The 19,557-nt window shown below is 41.8% G+C and overlaps 1 protein-coding gene across 2 annotated transcripts in view; it reads left to right on the forward strand.

Moving 5' to 3' along the window:
* The window catches only part of FBXL17 (F-box and leucine rich repeat protein 17), a 495,621-nt gene that overhangs the window by 460,685 nt on the left and 15,379 nt on the right, over positions 1-19,557 (forward strand). For both annotated transcript variants that reach the window (XR_005987299.1, XM_041751974.1), the window contains one exon: positions 13,541-13,683. Coding sequence is in view for 1 of the 2 variants with exons in the window: in XM_041751974.1 (XP_041607908.1) it covers positions 13,541-13,683 (143 nt within the window). In the remaining variant the exon portion in view is untranslated. The remainder of the gene's footprint in view (positions 1-13,540; positions 13,684-19,557) is intronic.

The following is a 19,557-nucleotide window of genomic DNA, read 5'->3' on the forward strand; positions in this document are numbered from 1 at the left end:
GAGAGTCTCTTTTGGGAACCTCCCCCAGGATGGTTGTCTCCAGCTGTTTTTCTTCTCAAGTCATTCTGGACAGAATTCAGATTTTAGGGAGTTTGCTTAGATAGGTTTGGGACACATGCCCACTCACACCTTGGAAAAAGGAGGGACCCTTTGATTAGAGCCCTTATACTGCACCTTTGGAAAGGAAAACAAGGGCTTGTTAATGAAAAAGTGGGAATGGAGGCCAGGCAGGTGAAAACCACCCATGCCTCCCTTTAAACTGGCAGTAAGGTAAGCTTCTCTCCTGCTCAGTATGCCCCTAGAGGAATTAGCAGATTTAGTTTCTTTATCAGATCTGTTCCTTCATTCCTTTCAAAGTAATTACAGGCTGCTGCTTCCCTGTCTCATGACACTGATTATTAGCTAAAGCTAATTCATCAGCTAGATATAGGTGAAACACCTTTAGCTATCTTTCAGGAAAAGCTTAGTAAATTATTTGTCATTCTCCAACCCAAGAAATATTCTCCCTGTAAGTAAAAGTTTATTAGATACCGTGAGAGGTCTTTGGGTTCAGCCATTTTCTGTCCCAGCTATAATTAGAAAGCTAGACAAATTATATCAACTCCTAGAGAAAAAAAAATCCACACACATACTCTTTTTAATAAATCCAATTTACTCTATTTGCTTGGTATTAACAACTGTTAATGTTATGTCCAAATTCCCTTCCTTCCTGGTTGAAAAGAACTCTATGACTCCAGCCAGCACATACAAATGGATAGTTAATTACTCGGCACAGAGGGTTATGTGATTCATCACTGCAATGTGGAAGTGAATGTTGCCAATTGTCAGCTTTTTCCAAACTACACAGTGTTATATGGTTTATGTCTCAATCAATGGTGGCAAAGCTCCAGGAAGAAATACTACCTAGATGTCAGGGACTCATTAAACTGATCAGTCTGTAGTCCTTCGTCAGTGATTTCCAAACCTGGCTGTGCATCAAAATCACTTGGTGACATGAAAAAAAAAAAAGAAAGAAAGAAAGGAAAAGATACAGCTTCCTCGTATCCACCCCCAAAGTCAATGAATCAGAATATTCTGGGTTGGGTCAGGGACAAATTGAGATTTTTTTTTTGTTTTTTTTTTTTGTTTTTTGGTCAGGATCTGAGATTTAAACAATTTGTGGTCTCTCTTTTAAAAAAGAATAGAAAAGCATCTTACTTTTACGAATTTTACAAAAATACATTACCCCGTGAATACATTTCTGTAACCCAGGCCCTTGTGAAGGTCCGTGTAAATGATGGATCCTGCAGCTTAACCTTCAGTAGCTGCAAAGTAAGTCTACCTGTAAATTAGGGCCTACAAATAACGTATGTGTGTATGTGCGTCTGTGTCTCCTTGCGCATGTGCACTCGTACGCATGATTCAAGTTTGCAGGTGAGCAGATCCAGAACTGGAATTTTCATTTCCCCCTCGAAAACAAAGAATATACAAGGTTTAGTGTTCTCTGAATGTTAATCTAGTTCCCCACTAAACTTTAAAAACTCCAATTGAAATGTTTTGAGTTTCATGGTTTTATTTCCTTTTCCCTTCTTATGGCAGAAAGGTCCACAAGCAAAAACTGTTGCCAGTATCTAAGGTAGTCCATGCTCGGAACAAACACCCCTGGATTATAATTGCTCTGGTTATACTTAGGGAGGAATAAGTCAGCTTACCTTTTTGTGTTTAGTGTTAGTTTGCAAATTGATTTATGCTTTTTTTCACAAGATTTCATATGATTTTAGGTATTGAATTTTGGCGCCAGTAAATGTGTGTGTTTGCCTTGAAGAGCAAGGTCAGAAACCCCACTGTCAGGAATGTTAAGTTCTTCCCTTTCCTCCGATAAAATTTAGAAATCTGTCCAGGATACCTATTTATTTATTTTTTATTTTTTTTAAAGATTTTTATTTATTTATTCATAGACACAGAGAGAGAGAGGCAGAGACACAGGCAGAGGGAGAAGCAGGCTCCATGCAGGGAGCCCGATGTGGGACTCGATCCTGGGTCCCCAGGATCACACCCCAGGCTGCAGGCGGCACTAAACCGCTGCGCCACCAGGGCTGCCCAGGATACCTTTTTAAAAACTGGTTTTTACTTGCTTTGTAAAGCAAAACATGCCTAGTGTTGACAATTTTTAAATGCAGATATATATATAGGGGAAAATGTTTATTACCTATAACCTCTCCCCCCTCCCCCCAAAGATTCCTGCAGACACCATACCGATTGGTATACTGTGGCTACTCAGTAAATACTTTTTGAATAAAAGAATGAGTGAGAATGCAAACAGGACCCCTTTCTGAGTTTTGTTTTCCTTAAGTGCTTTCAATTGTGATGTCTAAGATGCACATATTTAAACGAACATACATGGAATACTAACAAGTGAAGGCCCTGTGCTAGACAATGAAGGTATAAAGATGAGTAAAGGTGGTCTTTGCCCCTCTCGGAGTTTATATCCCAGAGAAGAAACCAATATATTCCTGCTAACGCAAGGACACTTAGACACACAAGGACACAAAGAGCTGCTGTGTAAAACCCCATGTGGGAAATTTCTTTCACATCTAAGTGCCAAAAAACGATTTCTTTTCTCTTAACATCCTTGACTCTTCTCTTTCTCTTACTCACATCCAATCCATCAGCAGTATTGTTGATCCTCTCTAAAAGAGTCATCGTTCAACTCCTCCCCATTTCTCCTACACAGCCCTGGGCCACGCCGCTGTCACCTCTCCTCAAGATAACTGCAGCGGCCTCCTCACCGGCCTCCGTGCGTCTCTGGCCTCCTCACGGTCTGTCTCCAGCCCAGAAGCCAGAGAAGTCCTTCGAAAAGTTTAAGTTAAGCCACAGCACTCCTCTGCGCGCCCCCCCCCCCCCCCAATTCTCCCGTGGATTCAATTTAATCTAGTTATTTATTTGTATTCAGAATACAGGCCCCGCAGGGCAGGGATTTGATCTCTTTCTTCCCAGCTCCTGAGACATTCCCTGGTGCATAGTAGGTACTCAATTAGTATTTGTTTAAAGAAGGAAGAGATGATGTATTCACTCTGCCGACATCCACATGTGTTCTTCCCTCTTCCTTTGCTTTCCCTCCTTTCAACCTCAGACACTTTTACCGTGCGTGTCGGGCAGTCTGATGACACATATGTTGTCACCAGCCTCGGTGTCTCTCAGGTGGTAGTTGCCGCAGGCACATCCTGCTCTGCCCTGCCCTGGGTCACATAAATATTTGTATCTGATGCCCGCTTGCAACTGATGCTGTGTCTTTATGGTGTTCTGGAAAATTCAGCGCAGAAAGGTGGACGAGGCAGATACATGACAGAAACACTAATGTACTTTTCCAGATCCGTGGACTAACATATTTAAGCCCAGAGTTCACTTCTCATAAAGTGGGGAAATCTAATATAATATTAGGATTTTGAAAAAGATGCATCAGTCTTTGATAGGTAATCTGTGTGTTTATGCAGGCTGGAATAAGAAAGAGTCAGTGAACCCCAGGGACTTTAAGGTTCTCAGCTACTGCTAAGAGTAGTAAGGCTTTTTTTCTTCTTCATCTTGGATTCTAAAATTTAATCAGGGGATTATAAGGGGAACAACATTCCACTCAGAACGTTGGTTACTACCAAACGCAGCGCCGCTGAAAACCAGGGCAGTGGATCAGATCCCTGTTCAATGAAGGTTAGTTCTAAATATGCCTTATGTTCCTTACATTTTTGGAAATCACGTATTCAAAAATAGTTTCTACCTACTCAGATTAGTGTCTTTCTGTTATTAAAATAAAAATCATTTGAAAAAGATAAAGGGTAAAACAAAACAAAACAAACAAAAAAAACTTATCCTTGTTTCTGATGAATTTAAAGACCTTTAAAAAAAAAAGTGTTCACTTGAACTCTTACTTTTCCACCAACTTGTTTATCTCATAGGAAGGGAAGCAGGTGCAGCCTATAAATAATGTTGCATTTCCATTGCATGATGTATAGGGCAAGAGAAGCTTCTCCTCAAAAGGTCAAGGGCCACAACCAGCTTGTTCCCTTTGTCAGAGAAGACTTGCGTGTTGCTATCCCAAACTCAGTAAACAGAGTTCTCTAAAATGAATGAATGCCCCTGCATGCAGTGTCTTGAAAATTCTACCGTAATTCAAAGTTTTCACGCTAATGTTACCCACCATTGTTGGACAATTTTTGTATCATATTTATTTATCACTTGATTTTCAGAGAGAGTTCCTAAATAAAGCATTCTCTACAAATAAACGAGCATTTGGAAAGCTTTCTATCACTCTAATTCTTCTAAATTTACTTTCTTATTTCAAGAAATTCTATGATTTTTCGTGTCTCCAGAGGATAGACTAAGTTTATTTTACTGGTACTTTCCCTCAAATCACATAAAAATTATCTGTTGTCTAAGAAAGCTAGTGTTTACCCTGGAGTTTAATAATAGAAAACTTATGTGCTTTTCCTTCTTTATCAATTTAATAGATATTTACTGAGTACTTGTAAGGATAAAGACACATAATTTTAGGCTAGAACTTTATAACAATGTATGACACCGTGACAAGATGCACAGCATCATTAGTCCTGAGGGAAGTGAAGATTAAAACCCACAATAAGGTAGCACTTCACACCCACCAGCATGGCTATAATCAGAGAGACAGATATTGCCAAGAATTGGCAGGAATAGAGAGACCTTGAGGCCTCTCCATTACTGGTGCGCATGTAAACGGTAAAGCCCCTTTGGAAAACATTTTGGCAGTTTCTTACAAAGACAAACATACACCTAATGGTACAAGCCAGAAATCTCACTCCACTCCTCGGTGCTGTCCTAGATGACAGGAAACCCTGTCGACACTCATACGCACTGCGTGTACCAGCCAGCAGAACGGAATATTACGCAGCACTGACAATGAACGGGCTCCCAGTACGCACAACAACGTGCATGGAGCTCATGGACACAATGGGCAGCTGAAAAACCAGAAGCAAGAGTGCTGAGTGTTCTACTCTATTTAGATGAAGTTCAAACACAAGGATACTGATCTGCATGTCTGGAAATCAGGACAGTGGGTGTCCTTATCGGCAGAATTGCAGGGACTGGATTTGGGGACAGAGGAGCCTCAGCGGTGGAGGTCATGCCCTGCCTTCCAGTCTGGATACTGCCGTACAGCCGGGTTAACGCCGTCAGGGTCTGCCAAATTGCACCCTTAGGATTTGTGCAATTTTCTGCCCGCGTGCTATCCTTCCATAAAGTTCACCGAAACTGCAAAAGACGAGTGACACCTGATTTCCAGAGATTTAGAGGTCCTAGAAAAGCATTCTTTTTTAAATTATTATTATTTAAGATTTTTAATTTATTTATTCATGAGAGACACAGGGAGAGAGAGAGAGGCAGAGACACAGGCAGAGGGAGAAGCAGGCTCCATGCAGGAGCCCGACGCGGGACTCGATCCCGGGTCTCCAGGATCAGGCCCTGCGCCGAAGGCAGGTGCTACACTGCTGGGCCACCCAAGGATCCCTCTAGAAAAGCATTCTCCATATCCACGGCTTCAGAGACTTGACAATCTAGTAGGAAGACAGGGGTGTTGTTAAATAATTCCAACAAACTCTGATAAGTGCTGCCGCATTAGAAATATAAATAAGTGCAATGAAGTAAAGAAAAATGTTTGCTAAAAGGACAACCTGGAAAATTAGAATATGGTCGCTGTCAGTTCAGGACATAATAGTAGGAGGGCTATAATAGCAACGTATAAAAGTGGAAGGGAAGGATATAAATCGGAAGTAAAGAAATGAAAAAGTATTGGATTTTATGCAAGAAGCCACTGCTATCTAAGAGACAGAGTCATATTAAAATACCAGACCCCATAGCTCTGTACATCCTTCGGAATGAGTTCTTTTGTTTTTAGTTGACTGACTTTGCCTGAGTCGTAGGCGGTTCTGCTCCGGTGGTTGTCAGCCCCGGCGCACTCGGATCACAGAGCTTCCATCGCCTCTCCTAAGCCAGGCTCTCCAGGGGTGGGACCCCGGCCCTGTGACTCTGCTGGACCGCCAGGCCTGAGCAGCGCGGCTGCGGTCCCTCCAGGGGAGAGCCAGCCTTCCCGGGGACACCGCACAACACCACATGTCTCGGAGAGTGGCACCTCTTTGTTCTTTTGGAGCTTCTGGGGCTCCTACAAAGAAGAGCACTTTTCATATTTATCTCTTTGTATCCATGCCAAGAAATTTCTTTGCAAATGGCTTTTATCCAAGTATTACATGAAAGATGTTAATCCTACTGTTAAATTTTAACCCTAGTTCTTTCAAGCACTAGGGCATTTCTTCTGATTGTGTCGCGGGTACATAGATCCACAGCAGAAGATAGAACTGGAAAGGACAAAGTGGCATATGCAGGTCATTTGTTAATGCACTCGTATGACTATAATCTCCCTCCCGTGAGGAAAAAAAAAATGTATTTTTAGTTGTAACATTTATATATCAGATTGTTTGCTGTGGAAGTAATAGCTGCTTTCACTTAGAAAATTTTTGTTCTCTCCTTAGTTCATTCACTTGTCTGTGATTTAGCTAGCTCATCTCTGTGTTTTAAATCTTTGTTTTGAAATACGTTTTTTTCTAAAGATTCTATTTTTAAGTAATCTCTACAACCAGCATGGGGTTCGAACCCCCAACTCCAAGGTCAAAAGTCACATGCTCCACCAACCGAGCCAGCCAGGTGCCCCAAAATACTTTTAGAATTACAGAAAAGTTGCAAAAACAGTACACAGTTCACACATGCTCCTCACCTAGCTACCTCTAATGTTGTCAACTCAGGCAACCACAGTATAATTATCAAACCAGGAAATTAGCATTGAAACAGTGAGATAACTAAGTTCCAAATCTGATTTGAATTTCCCCGGTGTTTTTTCCTCTAATTTTTTTTAATCCATTCCAAGATCCAATCCAGGATCTCCGAGTGTATCTAGTTGGCACGTCTCCTCAGTCTCCTATCTGTGACACTGCCTCATTCTTCCCTTGTATTCCATCCCCCCTACCCTTTAGATTTATTTCTGCGATGTTTTTCGGGTTGGGTTTGTGTGGCATTTCCATCTGAGTAGATTGAGGTTATTTATTTCAGCAAGAATACTGCAGAGGTGCTCAGGTGGTACGTGCTGTCTGTCTGTGTTGTTACCAGTGATGTGACCCTTGGCCTTTGGGTCACGGTGGTGGCTGCTGGGTCTCTTCACTAAGAAGGTAGTAATTGTACTAACTTCCCTTGGTAATGGATAAATACTCTGGGCATTATGCTAATACACTATTTCTCCCCAAACTTTCACCCCCTGATTTTAGCATCCACTGGTGGATTTGGTCTGCAATAGTTATTACTGTGGTCTTTGCCTGATGATGTTTTTCTATTTTCCCATTCCTTCTACGCTTACCAATTGGGATTTTTCTGTAAGGAAGAGTTGTCCTTCCTTGACTATCTATCTGTCTTTACAGTATGGACTTGTGAATGTTTATTCAGTTTTCTCAAGTATAGTCTAAAACTCACATCATTTATTTTGATGCTCAAATCGTTCCACCTGTGTCCATTGGCCGTTTCTTTTGATCGGATCTTGCATCCTTTTGACATGCCCTCATTCTTTGTTAAGCACTTTTTTTTTTTCTGACAGCACAAGATGTTTCAAACTCATCTTGTATCTTCTCTGCCCCAATCTAAGAATCAACCATTTCTATAAGAAGCCCTAATTCTTTTTATTGGAGAATGATATTTATAAGCCAAGGTCTGGGTGCCAGTAGATCACTGCTGCTGGAGTATCATTGCTCCTGGTCTCTCTCAGCTGAAAAAGATAGGAAATATACGCATATATACTAATCCATGCATGCATATACATCATATTTATTAGTTATTTCTATATCTGTGCATTTCTGTTATATATAACAGACTCCCTGGAGTGGGGTCAAGTGAAGTGAACTCTGTGCCATCCTCTCTCTTGCCAATGAAGTGGTGGGACGCTGGCCTGCAAGAAATTCTCTCCCACCTCATCCTCTGACCTGTGGGGGCACAAACCCGCTCCCCGCCTAGTCTTGTATAGGTGTTCATTTTACACAAGAAACATTTTCAACAAAATAAAATCAATCATATCTAAAATGAAAAAAAAAATACTCCCCTCTGCCCCCAGAGTGTGTGTGTGTCGTATGTGTTATATATATATGACCATGAGTTCCTTCTAATACCTCTGATTCCAATTCAGTACCCCTGGGATCATTATAAGCCGCTCCCCATTTTTTTTTTAATTTATAACTTCTTTCTCTAGCAGTAAAAAGCCCAGCTCTCATTACTCACAATCCTAGATTACACATAAAGCAGTTACTGAATTGCTAACTCACACCCCTGTGAGAAATAGACTTACTACCCGGAGTACGGTATATTTGCTGACAGTTCTTTTTGGGTTTCACCTTACAATATCCTGCCGAAATAATGTTTTCCAAAGTGGCTTAATTCTTAATTCCCATCCCCTTCTGTGTGGTTCCAGGTCTGTGCTCTTCATTTGTAATACAATTAGCTTCATTTGTTACTGTTTGGATTGTATCTCCTCTTCCCCTCCATGGCGGTTGGTTTTAATTTTTGTATTTTGGGAGGTAGGTATGATGCGGAGTCAAAGCTGAATCCAAAGAGATACTCCCAGAGGTGTCTACCCCTCCTCGCCCCCTCACCCCCCACATTCCATGCCCCTTTCTTTCCTCCCCTTTCCCACCAACCCCCTATAGTTAAACAGTCTCTGTATTTTCTGCTTTATCTTTCCTGTGTTTCTTTTTCACAAAGGAGCAGGTCTGTTTGTGGGGTTATTTTTTTTTATTGTATTATCTTTTACATGGTGACAGCACACCATATAAATCCTTGCACTTTACCTTTTCAAAGGAATGATTTAGAATTCCTAGTGATCTTCCCCCATCCGTGTTTTTACAGCTGCATAGTATTCAATTGTAAGAGGGGTAGCATCATTTAACCGCTCTCCTACGTGTGGGTATTTAGGCCCTTTCTATTATTTTGCAATTACAATCAATGCTCCAATGAATAAACTTTCATACATGTAATTTTGTATTATTAAAAGTGTATTTTTGGAGTAGATTCCTAAAAATGGAACTTCTTAGTTTAAGTACCAATGTGCTTGTGGCTTTCGGTTGCTCTGTCTGCCTATGGAAATATCTTCTAGTGGGTTAACGTGTATCCTTGATCGCTACATAAATTACTGAATCGCAGTTTTTCACTTGTGTAACTTGTTCGGATTTAACTTTTTTTGTTCTACTTGGCACATAAAAGAGTGTATTAAGATTGTACCAAGATTAGGAATCAGTCTTGCGTAATTTACCCCTTTTCAGGGCTCCACAAATATCATTGCAAAGTGTCACCAGCTCCTAATGAAGGCAGTAATCACACAGTACACTTACAGCCCTTTCACCCCAGGTGCAGTCTACAAGTTCACGATCGCCAGTGGAGAGTGGGCAGTTCAGGAACTAGCGCTGACGTAATGACTAAGCATTTATATGATGCTCTCATTTGCCCAGAAGCATTTGATTTTTCAAAACTCTTTCAAGTCTTTTCATTTTATGTCAATTGCACCAATGTAGAATGCTCTGGGGGAAATATCACATAAACCATGACATTGATCTAGTACAAAGTCCCTTCCCTGTATTATGTCATTTGAGTCCCTGACCAACCCTGTGAAGTAAGCAGCACGTATGGTCAACATCCCCATTGTCCAGACGAGGATGCTGAGACTCAGAGAAGTGAAGTGTCTTGAGACCAGACATCTACCTACTACGTAGTGAGGCTGGAAATGAATTTGAGACTTGCCACTAGTTTCACGGCTAGCTTGTGAACAGCAATGAAAAAATATCCAAGGGTATGATGTATTCACAAAGAGGTGAGGTGGTCTGTAAATTTTGGAATTCAAAGTCTCTTGGACCTGTGATTTATGGTCAGGGTTAATACCCGGCTACCTATAAGCTGTACTGTTTAAGTCTTGAATGATGGTAAAAGGAAATACAGTCTGTTCACATGCCAACCCCTCTCCCAACCTGCGTGCTGCTGTGATAGAATGAGCACTGGCTTTGGAGCCAAACTTGCACCTTGGTTTTGCCACTTATTGGGGGTGGGGCCTTGGTGAAGTGTTGAACCTGTTTTCTTGCCTTAACATGAGTATTGTTTTTACTGGGCATTGGAGGGATTAAAAGTAAGTTCACCAGAAAGACCCTCCCTAGTGCCCCCCACCAAAATGTTATTCTTAGATGCTCAGTCCGTTTCCTTCAGAGCATTTGTCACAATTTAGAGTTATATATAGAGTTATATATACTTTTGTGTTTGTTTCACATCTGTCTCTCCTACTAGAATAGAAGTTTCAGGACATCAAGGACTCTGCTTGTTTTTGCTACTGTTTGCATCCCTTATGCTTACCCCGATGCCATTAGTCACCGAAAAACTCCTTCTGAAGGGAATTCCACCGCGCCCTTGTATTTGTTTTTATTTCAGCCACACAGAATGGCCTGCAGCTGCCCTGCCCTTTCACATCTCTCTACCCTTCCATATGCTATTTTCTTAGCCTGACATACTTGCCCCTCACTCCTTTGTTTTTCTGGAAAATTCTTACTCATCCCTCAAAACCTAGCTCAGCTCTTCCATGAGGGCTCCCAAGATTCCTCTTCTCCCTTTAAGAATGAGAGGCTCCATTGCCTCCATGCTTCCATAATAGACCTGAACCCCCCAGTCATAATTGGTGTGTGCAGCTAATGTTCTTAGGAACCAGTTGCTCCCCAGGTGCAGGCTAGAGCTGAGTACACAGCAGGGAATGGGGGCTGTCATGCTAATGGGAGAGGTGGCCACGACAAAGTAAACAAATAAATTAGTAATAATGTCTCCAATAGTGGTAAACGAGAGGATGATCAGTTTTGAGAAGCTGACCTTTGACTTGAGAGGATGATCAGTTTTGAGAAGCTGACCTTTGACTTGAGATCTGAAAAGTGAGAAGGAGTTAGGGATGGGAAGGATGAGGGATGAGCATCACATTGTCATTGTCCCCCCATCTACCCGGGTGCTCCTTGTTTCCACCCCAGCCTGCCAGCCGCCACCCCCCACTCGGCTGGCCTCTGAGCTATGTGAGTCTTTCTGTCCCCACCGCCCAGCACAGGTCCCACACGTCACACGCTGGTGGCACAGCGTGTTAGAATTGCTGAGTGCCTGGCTCCGTGGTACTGAGTCAGTGCATCTGCTGTGTGGCCAGGGCTCAGAGCCAACTCTCAGCTTATTACCCACTCTCCCACTTAGTATCTGGCGACGGGGGAAGTTATTCAGTCTTTTTGTGACTCAGTTTCCTGATCTTTAACATGGAAATAGTAATACAACTCATAAAGTGTGAGAGGATTAAATGAGACAATCTACATAAAATTCTTAGCCCAGTGCCTACCACATGGTTGGTCGATAGATGTTGGAAAAAAATGCTCTAAAAAAAAAAAAAAAAAAAATGCTCTAGAGTAAGTGTTGATGAGGTGTTTGCTGAGTAAGTGAAGGAGCTAAAGAATAATAACATTTAATTCTTCCTGTAACATATATAGAACTATGTCAAAACAAGAACTGAATACCCTGTTTGATCGTCAGTTGTCTTATTTACTGCTTATTTTAATTTGGACAAGAAACGGGGGGAGGGAAATAATAAACACCAGTGTTTTTAGCAGTTAGAATTAATAGCTATTGACTCTTCATTTGCTTATAAAGCAGTCTCTGAAAAATCCTCAGATCATTTGTTTTTACCTTTTTCTGGCTAGTACAGGGCTTTCATCTTCTAGCCCCAAACCTAAATAAAAGTACACAATCTACCAAAGTGGGGCCATCCTGCAACTTGTGCTTCATCATCTTTTGAAATCACAGTCGGAGCACACTGTAGTGAAAGAACTTTCTTGTATGGAGATCCTCGGGATACCATAACTAGTAAGGGTTATGATGATGCCAGAGATAACAGTTTTCTTAGGGCAAGGACACCAATGGGATTAACCTGGGATATTGCTTCTACACACAAAATATCGCTCAGGCTGTTCAGCAGACCTTTGGCAGATCCTCCTCCATCCTGCTCCACTTCCTTGGAAACTAAATCACGAGGTAGCATGTGCAAAGATGAGAGCATATGAGCAAATTCATGGCAGGGGGAGCTTCGAGGAAGAAATTTTGTTATCTTTTTAGCATTTTCACTGGAAAACACTGGCATAATGATTGCTCTTGTGAACCTTAAGTATCTGGCCACTTGGAAATACCTTGATACTTGAATGTGTGGACATGAATTTTCAAGCTAAAATGAATGATTAAAAAATAAATAAATAAATAATAAAATGAATGATTACTGAGGGGATTAGCAAAGAGATTTTGCCAAGTTCTTGTCGGTGAGCTCTAAGAGTTAACATTTATTTACATGAGTAATTCACTCTGCTGTTAACACTCTCGTCAATTGGAAAATATCATCCGCCTTGAATGTCACAGAAATCAAGGCATCCTATCTTAGAATGAGGAAATAATTAGCAAACAATTTCTTTCCTTTTTAATATGTGTGGCATTGTTTTCAGGGTTTTCGCTTACACACCAATGCACCATAGACTTCTTCTGGCTGGGGGTATTGAAATCTGCTTTTCCGCTCCACAAATGTCGAGGTGGGCCTGTCTGTCAAGTCAGAAGTCCGTAGCAAAGAGCCACCTTCACTGATTGGTCCCCCTGACAGGTGATGGGTAATGGAGCGGTGCTAAGTAGTGCACATCGCAGATTATGGGATAAGAGTCTGCACTGTGGTAGTGGGACAATGCTAACCAGTCAAGAAGACTAGGGACACTGAGAGTCTGCAGACGACAGGCTTCATTTTATATGTTAATAGAGGGAAGACTTCTGCTAATGGTAAGGAAATTCACCATAACAAATGCATTCCCTTGCCACGCTCTAGCATGGCACCAATTAAGTTCAACTGTATGTATAATGTACTCTTAATTCCTAACAGTGCCAAGAAGGACTAACATGAAAAATATTACATAGTCTTACATTTCACAGATCATGAACAGATGGGAAAAATTATGCCAATCGGTAAAGAAATTCACATGCAGTATATAACACACCTCAGAGTGGTGCTTACATGGATTTTTTTTTTCTTTTAAAAGTATCCAAGTTATCTTGGGTGAAGTTTAGCTTCTGCTTGGGGTTTTCTCTAACATTATATATGTAACCCATTTTAATTTATTCCTTCTGCAGATACGAATGTTTGAAAGTACAGGTAACCTTGTAATGAGTCGAACTGATAAGAGGTTGTGTTCCAATGAAAGGGGAATTATGGAATGATTATTCACTCTGTGAAAGGGTTTGTCATAGAGCAAGCCTTCCTGAAGCGTTTCAAATTTAATTTCATTTCCCAAACACTGGTTTACACACAACATTTCAGGAACAAATTTAGTGAGGAAATGAGAGGAATAGTCGTAATGAGCTAGAGGTCCCTTACACTGCTAACATTTATGCTTGCTTCCTTCCTCTCTGTCCCTCCTTGCAGCACTGATCGCCATCGGCCGGTACAGCATGACGATAGAGACTGTGGATGTCGGATGGTGTAAAGAAATTACAGACCAAGGAGCCACCCTGATTGCACAGAGCAGCAAATCTCTGAGATATCTGGGGCTGATGAGATGCGATAAAGTAAGAGTTACCTTTCAAGTTTGTTTTCTATACATCCGGGTAGGTAACAGCTCTCTGTCACATTCTCTCTCTCCCTCCCTGTATGTACAAACATGTACTTGCACATGCATGTACTATTACAGCTACGCATTGCAAGATGCCTGGGTCTCTAAACGAATCTGAGAGTATTTTTGCATTTCCCTGTTTAAAAATGAATTTTGTGCCTATGCAGAAAGGAAGAGCAGTTGCGCACACAAGTCAAATTGGATGTTGGCCTTCTCTCCCTAAGTCCGTGGACCAAAATTAAAAAGGTTTACATGGCACACAGCAATGTGCAGTCAAATAACAGTCAAATTCTTTTCTGGGCTCCAAGTTTCCTGCAGCAGTAAGGTGGAAAGAACAGTGCCAAATTGGTTTTTCACAATTTTAAGTGTATGATTTCAGTGTTCAATGTCTATGGATTCTTGCCATGTGGGGGCAAGAAAGGGCCAGTGAGGGGATATTATGTGGGAGTCTGTGCCTTTCGACACTTAAGATGCCACTTTTAGCACATGATGAGAAATGGTCTCAGGGGTCCCACTGAAGGTGTGTGGAGCTGGCCAGAGAAGTGCGTGTCAGAGTTTGGGAAATTGTGCCGCATTTAATATGGGACCCTTTCAAGACAAAGAAGAAAAATGATAAAAATCTGTATTGATCCCCAGGCCCTACAGAGGTGCTCTCCCCCTTGTTACTCCCATGTTTCCCCTCCAAGTCTAACAAGTGGTTCTCTGCGCTGCGGAGGGGAGAAGGGGCGGGGTGGGGGGGTGGGCGCGGAAAGACCAGGCACTGGCCAGAGTCCACTCATCCAAGATACTACCCCAGGTCTTCGGAGTCTGGGTCCAGTGCTTGTGGCCCCCCCTGGGTGTGGTCTCCAGGCCCAGGGACTGCTTTCTTAGAAAAATTCCACCTCAGATATTTGCTCAGAACTTGCATCTTAAAATAGTTTACACATGTGTGCTACTTCTGCAAATGGTGATTAGGGACAAATCTAGCAAAAGAGAGGGAAACTAAATATATATGTCTCTCAAAGGACAGGCATTTTCTAAATGTAGCATATTTGGGGGCACATTGGAGAATGGCCCAAATCCTTTGTGTGCTATGTCATTTTTGTTAATTGACCTAGTTCTTTTCTCCAAATGCTTTAAAATCCCAACTTACACTAGGCCTTTGCCAGTTAGTTATGTTTAGAGAGAATTTACTATATATTCTCAGCCCAGCCTAAAAAGCTGACTGACTTTGTTACTAAGCAACAGCACTGAGACCCAGGGGTTGCAGGTCTCCCTCAGATTTCACTACTAAACTAACCTGATGCTGCTACTAACCCTCTCGCTTAAAAATGACTTCTTTTAGGAGCACCTGGCTGGCTCAGTCACTGGAGCGTGGGACTCTTGATCTTGGGGTCATGAGTTCAAGCCCCGTGTTGGGTGTAGAGATTAGTTAAAAATAAAATCTTTTTTTTTTTAAGACTTCTTTTTAAAACAAGTTAAAGGGGGAGGGGACAAGTTAAAGAGTCTACAGTAGACAGAATATTCTAGAAACGCTAATCGATGACAACGATCATCTTTGCTCAGTGTACGCCTGAGAAGCTGCTACCTGAGTACTGCCTTAACTAAGGACACCAAAATGTATGCGTTCAAAATGTACCTGCGTATCCACACGCATTCTTGGAAATTACCATATTTCTAGTCCATACTCTTTAGATTTGTTGAGGTCAGCTCCACCTTCAGAGATGAATTGTAGAAGTTTATGTTCCAGAAGATTATTCCAGACATTTGCTGACCAGCGTTTTGCTTATTTTAAGTTAAGGAATGATCCTTTTCTACCCAAATGCAAATTACTCCAAAATGCGATGGGGAGGCCGTGCTGATTAGCAGTATCCTTGAGAGAGTGTTAGTCCTTTCCTCGGGCAGCCTCGGACTCCTTCCTCCAACCAGTGAGCTGCTCTGAGAGCTAGCTGCTGGCTCTCGCACCACCTTGTGCTGCCATGTGGCCCAACCTATGGGATGATGGGCCCAGCCTTGCTGCCTGGCGTCCTTACACTTATGGCAACTCAGAGCCAGACACAAGAGGTTCTGTGAGGATGGAAGAAGTTTCCAAACCACCCACAAAATGCAAGGAAAGCCCTGCACATAATAGCCTGTTTGTTGATTTAAGTGGGATAGAAATCTAGAGTATGTAGCTACTCAGCTTTCAAAATTTGTGTTAGGCAATCTGTCTCCAGATTTTAAATTCTTATTAAGACTCATAGAAAGACCTGGGTAGCAAAGAGGTTAATAGTTGAGGGCATGAACTCAGTGGCCAGAGTTCAGGTTCAGATCTGGGCTCTGCTCTTCATAGTATCGTGTTGGGGAGTTATTTACTCGGTGCTTCTGTTTCCTCATTTGTAAAATTAGGGTAATAATAATGCCAAGCTCTTGGAATAATCATGTTTGTTGTTTATAAAATACTCAGTGCTGCTGCTGATTCTTATCATCAATGTCATATTAACCTGTGTTTTGACATTTGAAATTTCCGAATGAGAAAAAAGTTGTACCGCCTGCTATCTGATTTTGAAAAGAAATTGAAGAGAGGAAAAATAAACTAAGATTAGAGAAGACATTGCCCTTTAACTTTTGCCTCCGTTAAATCTAGAATTATGATTATTATTTTCTATACTAAGATGTCAATAATTATATTTTCTACACACCCCACAAAGGAAAACTAATACCTCCATGAGACACTCTGTATTTAGAATCTACTTGCAAACCTGGGCATAGGGATGAAGAAAGATTGGCAGTGGGGGAAAAAAAAAAAAGGCTGGGTTTCCAGAAGATAAGACAATTCAAGTAGGCCGGGAAACAGAAAGTAATAATAATGGAGAAAACTAAAATTAGAAATAGAAGACCAGAGAAATCATGATTGGGATATGGCGATGAAGACCCCTTGGTCTATCTCCATGTGATCATCTGTGCCAACCAATAATTAAAGAACAAAACTAGTTTGGGTCTATCAGTCTTCTCTCTGTCCCTTAACCAAATTTGCTAATTGATAACTCATTGAGTTGAGTTCTTCCACTCTCTGCACGCCAACTGGAGCCAGAGGAGAAGCAAGAGACTTTGATGGTCTACACAATGAACTCCCTTGCCAGGAGCTTCGTAGGGATCCCTGCTCTGGGAAGAGATGGAGCTTGTGATGTCTGTGTGTCCCAGAGCTTGAGTTCTGTGACCCTGTGGTTCTATGAAATATTGAAGGCCAGTAATCTTTTCTTTCACACTCAGCCACTCATATTGAATTTGGAAGCCATATTATACCAAACTTGAGCCTTTTTCCTCACTTGGGCTTTTAAGGAAATTGAAAGAATAGCAAAATGCATTGTATTTGTTGTAGGAAAAGGTGTTTTCCTCCTCTCCCTCTTCTTTCTCTCTCTTATCCAGTAAACAAAGAACAGATGAGAAACGTTAAATGTATTCTTTGCAATGAAAGCAACGTATGCTCAGATTGTCAGACAACCTCTAAGCTAAGCTGCGGCGAATTTGTTTGGCTGCAGCCTTGGTGACTCTTACGGAGGAGTCCTCGGGCCGTTCCCCAAATGCAGCGTCCCTGAGCACTTGTAAAATTAGGAAGTGCACTCAGAAGCCCGTGTTTGAGTAGCAGTTCCGATTGCTGGATGGATAAGCATGTTAGAGGCATTACTTTGAGTTTTAAAGCCGACGCCACTTAATCTCCTAAACTTTAGTGCATTGTAAGAACCAAGAGAAGAAAACGCTGTGTGAGACGGCTTTGATGAATTGGGGTGAACTTATATTCTTAAAGACTGTTCAAAGGCTTGCTTGACCTTGGGAATTAGAGTTGACCCGAAATCACCTATCAACTTAACACGCATTTATTTGGTGATTTAGTTAAAACTGCTTCTATAATCAATGGGACTCTAATAAGAGCGATATGTTTACTCTGCCTTCCACGATTGTAGACAGTGGCTTTGGTCACAAAAATTGTTTTCACAACCCAAAATAGAACATGCTGTCCAATTCCAGATTCCATATAGATGTTTCTTCTAGTAATATGATTTTTTCCCTCATTTCATACAAGGCAGTTTGGATGGAGAACAAAACTGAAAAGGACAAAAAAAAAAAAAGTCATGGGAAAGCTGTAGGGCAAATGGAAATGCAGTATTCAAGGTTAATGAAAAATGTTTGGGGTAACAGGGTTGATGAGAAGGGAGGGAGCCCAGTGGCATGGCCCTGGCTGAGAAACCAGACCTCGCCAGAGGCAGCCTGGCTGGTTTGGAAAACCTGGGTGATAAAATGTCGTGGTGGGAACCTCTGCAGTGTGTTAATACAGAAGTTTGGAGACAGAGGGCCTGAATTATGAGCAGCGAATAACATCATAAATGTAGCAATTCTCAAATGCCAAACCCTTGTGAAAAGCAGTTGGATGGAGAAATGCTGGAGCTTTTAAAAGCTCCCTTTCACTCACTCACTCTCTCTCTCTCTCTTTTTTTTTAACTTCATGCAGAACTAATTTTATACACTGTTCATTTGATTTGAAAATGCCAGCGTCTGGGCTATCATTAAAGAGCGTTATTGAGGGAGCCACTCTTGGCAAAGCATTTTGCTTTAAAATGCTTATTTGTTCTTATGTCCCCGCAGAGTTGGAGACAGGAAGGGGGGAAAGTGTGCCTCGGTTTACCTAACGCCGCTCCTCTGCCTCTGCCTGGAGCAAGTCGCTTCTGTTGGGAGGCTCCTTCTCCTTGGCCTCTAGAGGCGCCCGGAGGGTCGTGGGGGCCATATTACTTAAGGAATAGACATAAATAGATTTTGAAAGGTCCACCCCAATGTCCTATGACCAAAGCCTCTTGGAATTTCTTTGATTTCTAGTTGACATAAATTAGAATTACACAGGCGTGAAGAGTCCGCCCAGAAAAGATCAGAGAGGCTGCTGGGGGAGGAGAAGCCTCTGTGTGATCCTATTGATTATCCAGCTGCCTTCGGGCCAGGGGCCTCTGTGAGGCTGACTATTATTGATCCACACCCTGGAAATAATCGAATTAATTCATTTCTCATCAAACTGCCATTGCCAAGACCTTTCTCCTCACCTGCTCCAATTCTTGAAGTACTTAGTTGAGGAGTGAAATAGATGATTTCTTTCAATAAGGAATGATTTCTCCAGGTCATAAGAAATGTTTGTGTTCACACAGAGTCCCTCATTTAAATGGTAGAGAGATTTAATCAAATCAATGAGAAGCCAACACAGAAAGCAAGTAACAGAAACCAGTCATCTCTTTCAAGCCAGAAATCTACTTTACAACCTTAAAATATCAGAGGCCAACTTTCGTGTGCCCGATTTAATGTAAAAATATTCAGGAAAAATTGACCACTGCATTTTTCAGGAAGTAATTACGGCAAGAGAAAGCCTCAACCACCTAAATATTTCTGTGGAGAAAATGGAGTTTTTATCAGCTTGTTTAGGAATCAGGAGCAGGAAAGCCCTATGGGGAAAATAATATAGGACTCTGTAACTAATATACAGAACTAACTGGAAAAATCAGTTTAAAGGAAAAATAATTTGTGGGGCGCTGTGTCCAGGACTGTTTTGGTAGCAATTCAGCCATGAAACAAAGTGTGTACCTGCGGGGACTCCCCTCCCCCCTGCCATGTGCGCACAGCTGTTTCCAGATTGCCCATAGCCAAAATTGAAAATTGAAAATTTATGCCTTATCAAAGAAAATAAAGTGAAAAACAGAAAACAAAACGTTCTCTGAGATTAACGCCGGGAGTGGCGTTGACTGGATGGGATGGTGCAGGCCCAGGCCGGGGCGACAGCCCGCAGTCTGGGCCCCGAGCAAGAGGGGGGAGGCTGGGACGCCGTCAGGGACGG

The sequence above is a fragment of the Vulpes lagopus genome, chromosome 4 (genome assembly GCF_018345385.1).
Source record: "Vulpes lagopus strain Blue_001 chromosome 4, ASM1834538v1, whole genome shotgun sequence".
In the NCBI taxonomy this organism is placed as follows: domain Eukaryota; kingdom Metazoa; phylum Chordata; class Mammalia; order Carnivora; family Canidae; genus Vulpes; species Vulpes lagopus.